The 14,000-nt window shown below is 41.1% G+C and overlaps 1 protein-coding gene and 4 pseudogenes across 1 annotated transcript; 3 read left to right on the forward strand and 2 right to left on the reverse strand.

Moving 5' to 3' along the window:
- Window positions 1-5: 5 nt before the first annotated feature.
- On the forward strand, window positions 6-886 carry LOC125199231 (COP1-interactive protein 1-like; the record flags this gene model as incomplete). Its single annotated transcript, XM_048097316.1, has 1 exon — window positions 6-886. A coding segment is annotated over one exon (867 nt), but the record flags the coding sequence as incomplete, so codon positions are not given.
- A 6-nt stretch (window positions 887-892) lies between these two features.
- On the reverse strand, window positions 893-2,359 carry LOC125199232 (annotated as a pseudogene).
- Window positions 2,360-4,008: 1,649 nt separating this feature from the next.
- LOC125199233 lies at window positions 4,009-7,265 on the forward strand (annotated as a pseudogene).
- Window positions 7,266-7,882: 617 nt separating this feature from the next.
- On the forward strand, window positions 7,883-9,824 carry LOC125199234 (annotated as a pseudogene).
- Window positions 9,825-9,891: 67 nt separating this feature from the next.
- On the reverse strand, window positions 9,892-12,648 carry LOC125199236 (annotated as a pseudogene).
- Window positions 12,649-14,000: the final 1,352 nt, after the last annotated feature.

Below are 14,000 nucleotides of genomic sequence, written 5' to 3' on the forward strand. Positions count from 1 at the left end.
AAATCTCTGCTCTTCTTCAGAAACTTGAAGATCAAGAAAAGTCATCAGTAGCCCAAGTAAATGATCTAAAAGAGCAGATCAACAACGTTCGAGCTGAAGTAAGCAGTCTCCAAGAGCAATTAGCTTCTCTGGCTGCTCTAAAAAGTGAGGCAGATATCACTCTCGACATAAAGGCTGGAGAAATATCAGAGCTCCTGCTACAGATTGTAAATCTAAAAGAAGAAGTATCAAGCAAAACTGCTGAAGGAGAAAAGTTACTTGAAGAGCAGAAATCACTAGAAGAGAGAATTGCTACGCTTTCAGGGATCATTCAAACCTATAAAGAGGCTCAAGCGAATGTGGTTGGAGAGATATCACATAAGATGAACGACACTCTGACAGGCATCGATGCATTCAACATGAAGTTTGAGGAAGACTACGGCCACATAGAGTCTCGAATACACGAAATAGTGAACGAGCTCAAGACCACAACGAACTGCATCAAAGATAGTAACATCGAGAAAGATCAGCTGAGGAAGGAAATCGCCATTTTGTCCCAACAATTGAGTGATGATAAAGGTAATGGTGTGCACCTCAAGGGAAGGATGGCTGAACTGGAAACTGCATTGAGAAAAAAGGAGGATGAAAAGGACTGCTTGATCAAAACCGTATTAGAGAGGGAGATGAAGATGGGAGAGCTTGAGAAAATAGTAGCGGAAAGGGATGAGAAAATCGGAGATTTGGAGATGAAGATGAAGGAGAACGGGACCGGATTCGATAGATTGTTTGAAGAGAAACGAGAGGCCATAAGACAGTTGTGCATATGCATTGAATACCACCGCAGCTGCAACGACGAGCTTAAAGACATGATCGCGAAAACACGAAGAAGGTAGATCCCCTGCTTAATGCATTGTTAAGAAATAGAACTAGCTCTCAATCTCAATTTCAAAACCAACATTATGTTACATTTTAACCTCTGTTGCTTCATGCATAACATAACTTCTACACTGACTACTTGCCATATTCTTCTCTCCCACAGCTCTCAAAAAGAATTCTTGCAGCTTAATCCCTTGATTTGTTGGTTGCACAACATCAATATCTCCCCACATTGAACACAAATCTTGATCACTTGTATCACTCAATCTACTCTGATTCAGTAGCCCTGTTTGGTTGCACCATTTTCCCGGCACAAACCTTCCATGGCCGCGGTTGAGCAGCTTCTCATCAATCTCTTGCATCCGGGGATCATCCTGTCTGAATGGTGTGGCAAAGATAGCTGGGGGCAGAATTGAAAGATCAGTATGGAGAGTGTGCCTTAAGTCATTGTTCACCAGAATGGTGTTTTGGAAGTGGGGAGTGTTGCATAGGACAGTTTGGAAGTATGACCCAAGTGGGAAGACAGCATTGTTGAAGTACATTAGTAGCTTCCTAGGAAGGTTGTCCAATCCATTCACACAATGTTCCAAGAAGCCTCTTGTTAGGACCATCCATGGGGAACCTGCAGTGAGAGTGAGAGGGTTGATTTTGGATGGTTTTGTAGTACTTGCAAGTTTTAAACTGAAAATGAAATGAAATCAAACCTCCAAATAACTCAAATGCATCTGGCTTTTCTCTAGTTTCTTTAGTATAGTAAATGGAAGCCTTCTTTTTGAGGTATAGACTTGGATCTACTACAATCTTGGTAGCACTATACCTCCTGCAGAGTTCATTCAAGTAAGAAAATAGTACTCCTTCAAAGAGAGGGGGAGAGAGTTGTGCTTACTTTTGGAAGGAAGTGGCATTGCTGAATCCCATGAAAATGACATCTTTAGGCAGTAAACTGAAAGCATAGAGAATATCTGCAGCAAAGTTACTTAGTTTCTACTTTCTAGTGTGTGTAATATGCCCTATTCCAAAATTATAAAAAAATACTCTACCATCTTGAGGCAAGATTGGGTAGTCTGAGGTGCTCAACGGCACGAACCAATCCCAATCGTCGCGCAGCCTGAGGAGCAAGGCGGCCGCGTGGAGCACTGCAGCCAGTCCTGATGCAGCCATTGGGTTGACAGCATAGCTCTTCCCAACAACATCAACATTCCCAAATTGTTCAAACACCACTTCTGATTGAGTCAAGCTAGAAAGCTCCAACCTCTCATAATGAGAAGCAGATGAATCAAGCTGCAGAAGGTGTGATTTCTTGGATGGTAGATGGCCTTCAACAGCCTCATCACCCTCTCGTTTCGCCCCTCGTCCCGAGGATCCAGTAGGCCAAGACTGGTGGTGCATTAGGCCCCTTTGGGAAAGGGGCTTTCCTAGGCTGCAAATGTGGATTATAACTAACTGTGTTGGGTGATCTCTTGGTTTGATCAAAGAGGTGTGACAGTGTCACTACTAGCACCATTACAGCCAATACAAAGCTCAGAAACCATGATTTGGAAGATGGGATCATTGGAAATAACTTCATCTTCAAACTCAGCTACTCCATATCAATATGAATTGTATCATTTTTTCAAAGAAAATGGAAGAATCTAATATGTTATGATTAGGTGTGTAGCTGGATGACAGGCTACCAAATTAATCATCAATACCAATGTTTGAAAAATCTTGAGATGTAAGCAAACAATGGCGAAAGAAATTAAGAAAATTGTGGTGGTTGTCAAGAATAATCAAAGTCCATGCATTCTCTTTTGAATAATTGATACTAGTCTATCATAGTAGATAGGTGGATATCTGTTATAGAGTCTCTGTTGTATAAAATAAATGTTTTTTTTTTCTTGAGTGTGACTAATCATTAATTTAAGTACCCTTTTAATTAATGCATCCCTTCAATCTGAAACTTGTCATAATTTCAGGGCAGTTTTTTCTAATTGGTCATTGTAATTATCTAAAATTTTACTCAGTTACAATAGCCTTAAGTTGACTGACAGCTTGTAACGAATTGATTAAAAGCATAAACTATTAAATCACCTCTATACTTGGGTTTTAAGTATTTATGGTAGGGTGTCTCCAATCACTGACGTCCCGGTAGGGCGTGCCGTCCATCGTAGTGGGTGGTAAGGCGCCACTCCGCATCCGAGGGTCGCCACTCGGGTGTCTCCGTGACGCCCTTCCACTGGACTTCCACTAGACTTCCCACAAAAATTCATCACGTCATCACTAGGACTTTTCATTTCACTAGACTTCTTCTACTAGACTTCCGCAATAAAATTAATAAATTCACAATTAAAATTAAAATTTACGAATTAAAATTTCGACACGAGCCGTATTTATAGATTTTTTTATAAAAAAAATAAATTAATTTTCGGTGGACGTCCTACCCACGCCATAGTGGCGGACGTCGGTAGGACGTCGGGTTGAGGGCGAGGACATGGGACGGGCGTGGGCGCCTTCCCTTCACTACGGCGAACGTCGGGTAGGACGTCGGCGGCGTCACTCCGGACGTCCGCCATTGGAGACACCTCGCACGACGTCGAGCCGGACGTCCGCTATGACGGCGAAGGTGGACGTCCGATTAAATTTTTATTTTTATTTTTATTATTTTTTAAACTCTATAATGTAATTTTTTTAATGAAGTTTTTGAATTTTCCCAGTATTAGTGTCGACATTTTAATTTCGTAAATTTTAGTCCGTAAATTGAATAATTGTGGAAGGGCTAGTGAGTGGGAAGTCTAGTGCGTGGGAAGAAGTGAGTGACATCACAGTGGGAGGGCGCGCGGAGGCACTTAGTTTGTTCTAATACACTTAATATGGATTAGATTGGCCCATATTAAATCTAGAACCCATTACCATTGGCCCATTTACTATAGTTTGTTAATGGGCTGGGCCCAATTAGGATTATATAGTAAACTCTCTCCAAAAGCCGAAGAACAGAATCTCTCGCCATGGAAGCACTCTCGAGCTCCGCTTTGCAAATTAAGAGCTTTTCAGAAAGGTCATTGGCTGCTAAAACCAGCAGGAATAATTTCGCTTTTGTGAGAAACTCTTACAGTTACAATAAAATCCAGTCGCTGCGACGGGAAGTGGCAGACGGCAGAGAAGACGATAGCGATAATGGCGCCGTGCGTTTGGTACCAGAAGAAACTCTCTTTATCTCTGGTAAGAACAAAACAAAAGAAAAGTTTGCATCTTTATTTTCTCGGTTTAGGTATTTCCATCATTTTTATTTACTGTTTTTCTAACTTGATTTACTGTGTTTGTGAAAGCTTGTGACCTAATACTCTTGGTTGATTTACTTTCTAAATAACTAGCTACGTTAGTTGTGAGGAATATTAGGGAGCTCAGCCTAAATTTGTCTCCAACTATTGAATTGAGAAGGAAAATTTAATATTCTTGCTTTCTATAGATGAATGTTTATAAAACTCTATTTTGCTTGTCTAATCACTATGTACTGAATTTACAGTCAACAAGATCAGAGCTTTGGTTATAATCCAATCTTGGTTTCACTTCTGAATTGATTTACATATCCTAGATTTGCACCACAGTTCATTGCATATGATATAATAATGAATATAATAAAAAGCTTAGAGTTTTCTTCATATGTAGCATGTTAATGTGTCTCTGTACATATTCATGAAAATTAGTTTTTGTTGGAAAGTCTTTGAGCCTTAATGGCATGAAATCTATTGCCTAAAAATGTAAGTTCATGTCGCAAATGATTAATGTCATGGCTGACAATTTCATGACCCCTAGAATCTAAAAACTAAAAGCAAAGCTATCTGCTTAACTGTAATGCAAATTTGGCTGTTTATTGTTTCTGTGCTCATGCTTTTGCTACCTTGGCATCATGAATTAGACATCTTTCCTTGTATATAGTCCGTGAACGGATATTACAAACGGCTTGTTTGGCTATGTTGTGATGGCCTCTCTCATATCCTGAAGGGTAATTCATCAGATCTCCAACAAATTAGTGTACCGGATATTAATTTGACGACACCACTTATGGGATCACATAGTACTACTAGTGGGGGAGGTACAAGAGCTGGACTTTTCAGGACACCTATATCTGGAGGGGTGCAAAGTGCCACCTCTGCTCACGGCTTACCGAGACCACCCTTAGCTGTCAGGAATTTGATGGAACAGGTAAAATTTCAGTGCCATATTTTCTAGCACGTGTCGATAGAACTAGCTAAATAGCATGGCTTTGACACGTCTCTGTATCACTTTGCTTGATTTAAATATGGGAAGGCTAGATTTGCCCACCTGTGTACAGTGATGTCTGAAATGCACCACCGCCGAGAAGGTTATCCGTTTGGCTCACTCGTAGATTTTGCGCCGGATCCTATGGGACGTAAGTCTTTATTAGATCTCGTCTTTGACAGAATGTGGAGTTGAATTCTGTGATTTCCAATTTCACTAGTGAAAATCTATCTATTGTAATGTTTTTCAGACAGTTTGATCTTTTGAAGAAAAGAATGCCCTTTTTGTAACTTTTATCGAATATTTTTCATTCGTTCTGTATTGCTATAAAACCAGAGATGAATTCTGACTAAATATCAAGTTGTCCACTGTAGATGTACTCTACATAGGTTTCATAAAGTACTTTATTTGAAACACTTTGGTGAACAGATATGGTTGAATGTTTCTAATGACTTTCACTCCTAATTCAGAGTGATTTTGTCACTTGCTTCATAAGTAATTACTGTGATCTCACAAGATTTATGTTCTTAATCTCGTGCTATCTGATAACTAGGACCTGATTTTACTACCAGCAAGCAGCCCATCAATCTTCAGTGCTAGTTATCACTAAGATTCTTCATTAATTTGACACAACATCCTCTGAAGAATGAAAGAGTTTTACAGTGGCAAAAATTCTGGAAACTGTGATATGCTGCTTGTCTACTTGACAAATTTGGGTATTCTGAGTAGCATTTTGACAATTTTCCTGCAGATCCAATATTTTCGCTCTCCCCATTGGCTATACACACGAGAACTTGCTAGGCCATCCAAAATGCACACTAGTTGTGCAGGTTAGCAGCCTTTAGAACGTTTAATTTTTCATCATCACTTTTTTTTGCTGCATCTCTTTTCTCTGGTTTTGAAGAGATAAAAACATTATCAGACACCTGGATGGAGTGGCTTGTCAAATGCACGGGTGACAATCTTTGGCGACGTGTACCCTCTCCCAGAGGACCAACAGGTGAACTCATTCTCCAATTGAACCTGATCCTTACTCTTGCTTAACACTGCTTTATGTATTGATATTGAAAAAGAAACATGAATGGTGGTATCTCTCTCAAACTTCACTTTTTTAAAAGGAAAATATAAGAATCTTAAAAAATGAGGCTCATTACTTGTTGGCTCCCATGAGGCAAACATATATGGTGAATATGATGATGAATCTTAAAATATTATTGGCTTATCATTCAGGATAAGATTTGCATATTCCTGAAAATGACGGTATATCTTGTTTGATTACCAGGAATGGGCTCACAAACTATACATGGAGAAACACCAACAGGGACCTTCTCAGCAGTGGGGAATTTCTACTATTTTCGGATGCAAAACATAAGGTTGAGCTCTTATCACTACATCTTTGTGCATTGGGACCTCCACATCAAACTTGAAATAACATCTCTACCTCTACATTGATGAACACAGTTGACATATGCAAAAAATCGTACAGTATATAGTAATATAGAGATGTCCATATAGGTTGATGACTCTTGGTAGTCCTAACATGCTTCACGTTTTTGTACCTGTGTACATCCAAAAGTGACTATATTGTGAGTAGTGCGGTTGTATGGAGAATAACTGTCGAGCTGGCAAGAGATTAAACAGAATTAGTTTGACATGGCAGTGATATATATTTTATTGGAGGCTTTGGAACTGTTGCTTGGGTCGATGTTAAAGAATATGAAGATCTTAGACCAGATAAAATTGCTGTCGATGGCGGTGAACAAAATCTAAAGGTATTTTTGCAAGCAATGTTTACACCACTTTCACCTCATAATACGTATCTTATGTCATTTCTGTTCTTCTTAGGAACTAAATGCAATCTTCTCAAAGCCCTTGAGAGAGCTTTTATCCAAAGAAGCTGAGGTAGACGATGCGGCTTTCATATCGATAGACAGTAAGGGGGTCGATATTCGTGTCCGACAAGGTGCCCAGGTGGGAGACCGTTCTTGATCTGTCATATTATATTGCTCCCTCTTATTCTGTTTCTTGATCCATTTTCATTTGAAATCTTACAGTTCAACGTTCAAAGAATCTCGTTCGAAGGCGGGCAGAGTGTCGGAGACACTAGAGGAGGCGAAGACAGCACTTTGGAGGCTGATGAACGGTGGCGAATGCACAATCTGCAAAAATGATAAACATAGAAAAATTGTTTCCTTTTTTCTGTTTTTTCTTCTATTTTTCGCAGCCTGGTTGATTGAGGTAAAGTTAGGAGTGAAGAAAAAAATCAAACTTATTATGCATTTGCTTTTGTCAAAGAAAAGATTTTTTTTCCCAAGAACGAGTCGAATTTAAACTTCTTCAGGTGAGTCTTGAACTGCTCTAAACTAATTTAAACATGTTTGGACATTCTAACAAGCCAATCTCCATGTCATCTACCTACATAATACTGACAAAATTACATATCCTAAGCTGGAAATTCTTCATTGGCTGCTTTGATTGCATTTTGTGTCGATCTTGATTGTCCCATTTATATCAACAAACAGTTAATCATCATTTTTTCAACTAAGCACAGCATTTAACAGATAAATACAGTGAAGTCTACAAGAAAATGTCCAAAGTAGATAAAATATAGAGGGTATTCCAAATTTGTCACTTTCATTCCACTACATGACCTTTACCAGTGGGGCTCCAACATTATGCCTATCTTCATTTCGATTACTGTGGTGTAACCAAAATCCTTGAAAATATTTTGTTGCTCGTGTCCACAGCAATCGTCCCAGATACAAACAAAAGGGCCGCAGTGAAAAAAATTAAAAGATGAGCAGTGAAAACGAGGAGCAGAGAAATCAAGAACCTGAGAGGAAAAGACACAGAATTTGTCCCATGGCAGAGAGCAGCAATAATGAATCATCATCAGCTGTGACAAGAATCCCTCTTGACCATCTGTTTTCAATCTTGCTGCTTCTGCCGATTGAATCAATACTGTCCTTTTCCATGACATGTAAAAAGCTGAGATCTTTGGCGGATTCGGACTCGTTGTGGGAATCTGTGTGCAGGAGGGATTGGGGGAATGGCCCTGTTGAAGCACTCAAAGCTTCGAATGGTCTGCCATGGAAGAAGTTGTACCAGCAAGTTTATGAGTTGGACTCTCTTCTGTCATAGACTATTGGCTGAGGGAGCTGAGGGTGGGCCCACACCTAGAGCTTCCCATTCTCTCAATTGGGTTTCTGGATGCTTGGTTCTCTTTGGTGGTGGCTGCTCTGGAGGTCTCTCTCTCTCTCTCTCTTGAAATCATTATTACTGTAGTTATTGGGATTTTCTTGATTGTTTTGTTAACCCTTGTACTAGAAGTAGATGCTGTCTAATTTAGTAAACTGCAGTATTGATAAGATACATGATTGAGTGCCTAGATCCATATCACTAGTGGTATTTCCTGAAGTTCGAAACCATTTATGTAAACAATGAATTTAAGGGGGATGGAATAGATTTATGGCAATCAAAAACTTGTCTTTTAAGTAGAACAAGAAAGAACTGTTGGCCTCTAATGATTGAAGTTGGTAGGTTCAAATATGCAAAGCCCAGTTTTGTTATAAATGAAATTGCCCCTTTTGCTTATTAGTGACAGACAGACATCATCTGTTTTTGAATTTACCAAGTTGTTTCTGGTTTACTACTTGGTGATGTTTTGTGTGGTTTTCAGGCAGGCACTTAGATGACACATGGGCAGCATACACAGGCAATGGTTTGAGAACATCACTAAAGTGGCAGAAGATGAACTCAGGCATACCAAGTGGTAGGTTTGGCCACTCGTGTGTTGTAGTTGATGACCTTCTCATCCTCTTCGGAGGGATCAATGACCATGGTGTCCGTCAGACGGACACGTGGATTGGCCAGATGGCAGTCGACTTGAAGCAGGATCACCATGTCATGGAGGCTGCTGGATGTCGGCCCCATCTCCCCCCCACCGAGGCGCTCACGCTGCGTGCTGCATTGGCTGCCGGAGCATGCTTGTCCACGGTGGCATTGGCCTGTCGGCCCAAAGGCTGGATGACACGTGGATCCTCCAACTCTCCGAGGACCTCTGCTGCGGGACGTGGACGGAAGTCGTTGCTGCTCAGCCGTGTCCCTCATCAAGGTCGGGACACACACTGACGCATATAGGCGGGACGCAGACGATCTTGTTTGAGGGCGGGGAACGGGTTTGAAGTGCTGAACGACATGTGGTTGTTCGATGCATCGGATGAACATCACCAGAGGTGGCGCAGTTGCTATTCGAGAGGCACAACATGCCTCAGGGATTCCCCTGCCACGGGTGGGGCACTCGGCCAGCCTCATCATCGGAGCCGCCTCCTCATATATGGAGGTGAGGATTCTTACAGACATAGGAAGGATGATTTCTGGGTTTTGGACATAAGCTCCATGCCTTGTGTGAGAATGCAGCGTCCAACCATTCTTAAGCAGGATAGAGTGTTTAGAAGAATGTGGAAAAGGGTCGAGTCTAAGGGGAGAAGCCTAAGAGTAGATCATTTCATGGGGCTTGTGTTGATGCTTCCGGCCGTTTTTGTACGTCCACGGTGGGATGGTTAATGGCGTGATCCAGCCGGCCGACTCATCAGGGCTCGGGTTCGACGGGGAGTGTTTTGTGGTGGATCTCCTCCTCCAGCCATAAGTTAGGAGATTTGGTTTGTGAATCCTATGATTTCTGTGTCCTAAGGTAGGAGGAATATGAAAGATTCAAGAACTTCCGTTAACTTGAACAAAACTACTACCTTGAAAACCAATAATATCACTAGAACGTTAGACAATCGGAAAAGCATATGAATAAAAATTCTGTGTTGTATCATTCTGTGATGTATACAAAGTTAATTCCACAAGAGCATAAAAGAAGATATCTCTATATTAGACAATCAACACAAACATTGACAATAAAGAATTGGCTATTAAAAATTGATTACAATATTCATCCAAGGGCAAATAATCCGTAGTAATACACCACAAACAAAATTGCTCATAACAATAGCTTTGTTCTCCACATCTCTCCAAGGACCTTCTTTGGCTGGGTCGTCCGGGCCTCTGTCTCGTTGCCCTGAGGTAAAATACAACATCCCATTCCAAAACCCGACTAGAGTAGTTTTGACACGGTAAGGAGCTTTCCAATCACTGACCATTTCTGTTACAGTTCACATTCAGATGAAACAAACTCATGAGTAAATAGACTGAACTGCTTTTAAATTTAGAACGGTATAAACAATCCATCGTGGGCCATTAGCAGTTTAGAGGAATGTTTAAAGAATCTAAAAGAATACCTGGGTATCAAATTCAAATCTGAATATTTCTCCGACCAAAATCATCTTTTTGGTTACAGGATGCTTCTCCGTGGTACCTCCGACAATGATTAGAGAACTATTAACAATTGCCCAAGCAAACTCAATATGAGAATCTGGCTTTGGCATAGAATTTAACACTTTCCACTTCATATCATCATCTAGCATGTAGACATCGCCATATACAACCTGCAAGAAAGTACAAGTTTAGACAAACCTCAAACAACAACAAAATTACATTTGTAAATCTTGGGAGCTCAATTGTCCTTTTTTTCCCTTTTGGGAGGACATTAAGAATGGGACCTTATTCCCCGTCGGTAAATAGATTTATGTAACAATGCACTGCTACTTTCTCTAACAGGTTAAGAACTGGATTACCTCATTCCCGGCGAGAGCATTTAAAAATTGGAGATCCAGGTTTAGCCATGAAATCACCCTCTTGACCGCCAAAAGTATACAGACGGTCATTGAACACAACACAAGCCCTACGTGGAATGACAAGAAAATCACACAAGCATGTTCAACAAGTAACACCTTCCAATTGAAAATCAATAGCATAATTCAGATAACCAAAAATGGAAACTAGAAGGAAAAGATGGAAACCTGTGAGGTCCACCACGAGGAATGGGAATTTCAGTTCGCCATTCATTTTCTAAAACTTTGCCGTCCCTGACAGCAACACTCCAATGCTCTACTCCAGGTGTACCCCTGTCCTCTTTGCTGCCGCCCATCACGTGGAGTCGGCCTCTCCAAAGTTGGGTGGCAGGTGCATACCTAGATAAATCATGGCAATATGTCACATCAAATTAGCGTATAATCTAAAAAAACTCTTTGTTTTCCCTTAAATAAACTATCCAAAGAAAATGGTTGATAATGGAAGCAAATAACTGATGGGAGAATTTCAATACACATTAGAGTTAGCAACCACGTAATGTAATGAGCACATACCGTGGAACAGGTAAAGGTGGCATATCCTGCCACTGCTTTGTCTCTGTGTCCAGTACGAATGTGTGAGCAGTTGGCCCTCTACATTGAGGACCATATTGTCCGGTCACCACATAAATGTATCTTCCATCTGTTACCATCCCTAAATGTGAATGCGCCATTTCCTTTGGCATGTCAAACCTTTCCCCCAAGTGTTATCAGTGAAATTGTATATGTCAACATGAGAATGCACCTTAAAGAAGACAAAAACAACAGCAAAAAAGGATCAGATTTTGGGCATTCATAAGGAACTGCAGTAGCAACATAAGAAAAACATCAGACAATGGCTCTTTTAAATATAAGATTCCATGAGCTATATTAAAATTCAAAACCATAGCAGAGCTAGCATGAATTCACACAAGCATCACAACGTTCTATCATGCCATACTAATGTCCAGAAAAATTAACAAGCCATCAATAATGTTATCCAAAAACATGGAAAAACTAGATACTACTCCTTATCATAAGAAACAACAGCAATATAGGCCAATTCATGTAGGAAAATTCCAAAAGGCAGTCTAATAATTTGTCCTCTAAATATACAAGCAACAACAGCTCGAGAGCTGCCCAAAGATATTGTGAAGTAATGCTATAATATCCTAAGTAAACACAAAATGAGACTGAGGGTTTTTTGAAATCCTTACATAATCAATGGTTCCATATCCAGCAAATACATAAAGAAGATTCTTGATCTGTATTGCCGCACCATCAAGACGAGGCACCGGTGCTGTTGCCATCTTCTCCCAGTTCAACTCTGGAGCATCTAAATCAGCAAAAGTTGCTGATAATACCCTCCAGAGACACCATCCTTGTTGTCTTTCTTATGCTTTTCCTATAAGAATGGAAATCAAGGAGAAACATGAGTTCGAAGCATTTGTAGGGAAACAAATAGTAGTACGTGATATTTTAGAGATTCGCCGATAAAAGTGAATCGAGCGCGACGAAATTGAATGTAAAATTGGGGATTTAGGTAGACCTTAAGCGGAGTAGAAATGTTGTGGTGAACAGGTCGGGGAACGATGATATTTGTGGAATCTGGTACAGTCCAATTGGAAGAAGGTGAAGAGGATGAAGCCCAGAGCAGATCTACAATGAGAAAAAGGGCTAATAACCCCAGCAAAACGAAAACGAATTTTGTTGTTCTATGCTTTCCGGGAGCTGCTTTTGCCATCTTTCAGCATTCAAGCATGGCTCCGCCCCCTTTCTGATTTGAACTCGGCGACGAATTACGAAGAGAGACAGAGATCAGTGATGGCGGTTGTGCAGCAGTTATGAAATTAAAAATACTATCTTTACATAAATTGAGTAATAGTAGTACAATAATTTACATAAACTAATAGTATTACTATGTACCACTGTAATACATATTTTAACACGAAATTAGTAAAATAGTCTTTTTCTAATTTAAAGAATTGTAAGAGCATCCACGTGGGACGGATGTCGGGACTTCCCAAACACTTGCCACGTCATAGACCTCCACGCTCGACACGTTATAAGGATATCCCACTTGTACAATGTTTTGGTTAGCCCGATGTAGGGATCCTCGACTACACCGACCCGGCCTTCGCTAGCGCGACGCACTCTCCTATGCTCCGATGGTCCTCTTTCTCTTCCGGCTTCCCCCTCGGCCCCAGCCACGTTCGTTCCCGCACGCGAAGACAAGGTAGTGCCCTTGCCCTTGCACTTCCCTCTCCCTTGCTTTCTTGTCCTCCCTGCTGTCGGTGGCATCACGGGGAGACTCTAGACCAGGGATAGCCCCGACTCCCAAATGAGAAAGTCTCGATGTCGTGTGGAGTCTCCATATGAGTACTCGTGGGAATCACTAGTCAATAAATTCATGTAAGGCGATAGACATTGTCCCCGAGTGATTGGGGACCCCGCTCTGCTCCCCCGCGGCGGGCATGCCTGCATCATCCCGGGCATCATCGGACGAGCGCCATCCCCGTCATCGCAACACTCACACCGGGCATTTGGGACATCTTCCCACCATCCAAGGAGGGTACATATTGTAGTACCCTGCATCATCCCCGCCATTTGGGGTTGGGGCATCATCGGCACCATTCCGGACATCATCCCGACATCGGCACTTCCACCGGCGTTTCTCCCACCCCTACGGAACGTCGTGCTTGTCGCTCGTAACGGGAGAATCGCTATCGTGGTGCTCCATTTATCTTCAAAAAGAAATGAAAGTAGAGAGAGAAACTCGTTAAAACAAGTGGTGTGAATGAAATGAAGTTCAACGAGCCGTATATATATAGTTTAAAAAAAATTAATTCGGGACGTCCGTCATGGCACCGCAATGGCGGGCGTCGCGAGCGCGGATCGCAATTTACGGAGCGGACGTCCGCATCCATCCCTCCCTCGCCTTAATGGCGGACGTCCCGCACGGACATCGCCGCCGTGGACGTCCGCTGGAAATCCGAAATTTGCGGATGCTCTATAATATTTTTCCTAATTCAAAAATCTAAAATATACAAAGTGCATTTTATAGAAACTAAATTTGAAGTTCACTCAAATTAATAATCTTTTCGTCTCATAAAATAAGGATATTTTTATTTTGGGATATCTCATAAAAATATCTTTTTTTTCTCTTTTTCATATCTTTCTTCTTCAATAAGG

This window comes from Salvia hispanica, unplaced genomic scaffold (assembly GCF_023119035.1).
Source record: "Salvia hispanica cultivar TCC Black 2014 unplaced genomic scaffold, UniMelb_Shisp_WGS_1.0 HiC_scaffold_429, whole genome shotgun sequence".
NCBI lineage: Eukaryota > Viridiplantae > Streptophyta > Magnoliopsida > Lamiales > Lamiaceae > Salvia > Salvia hispanica.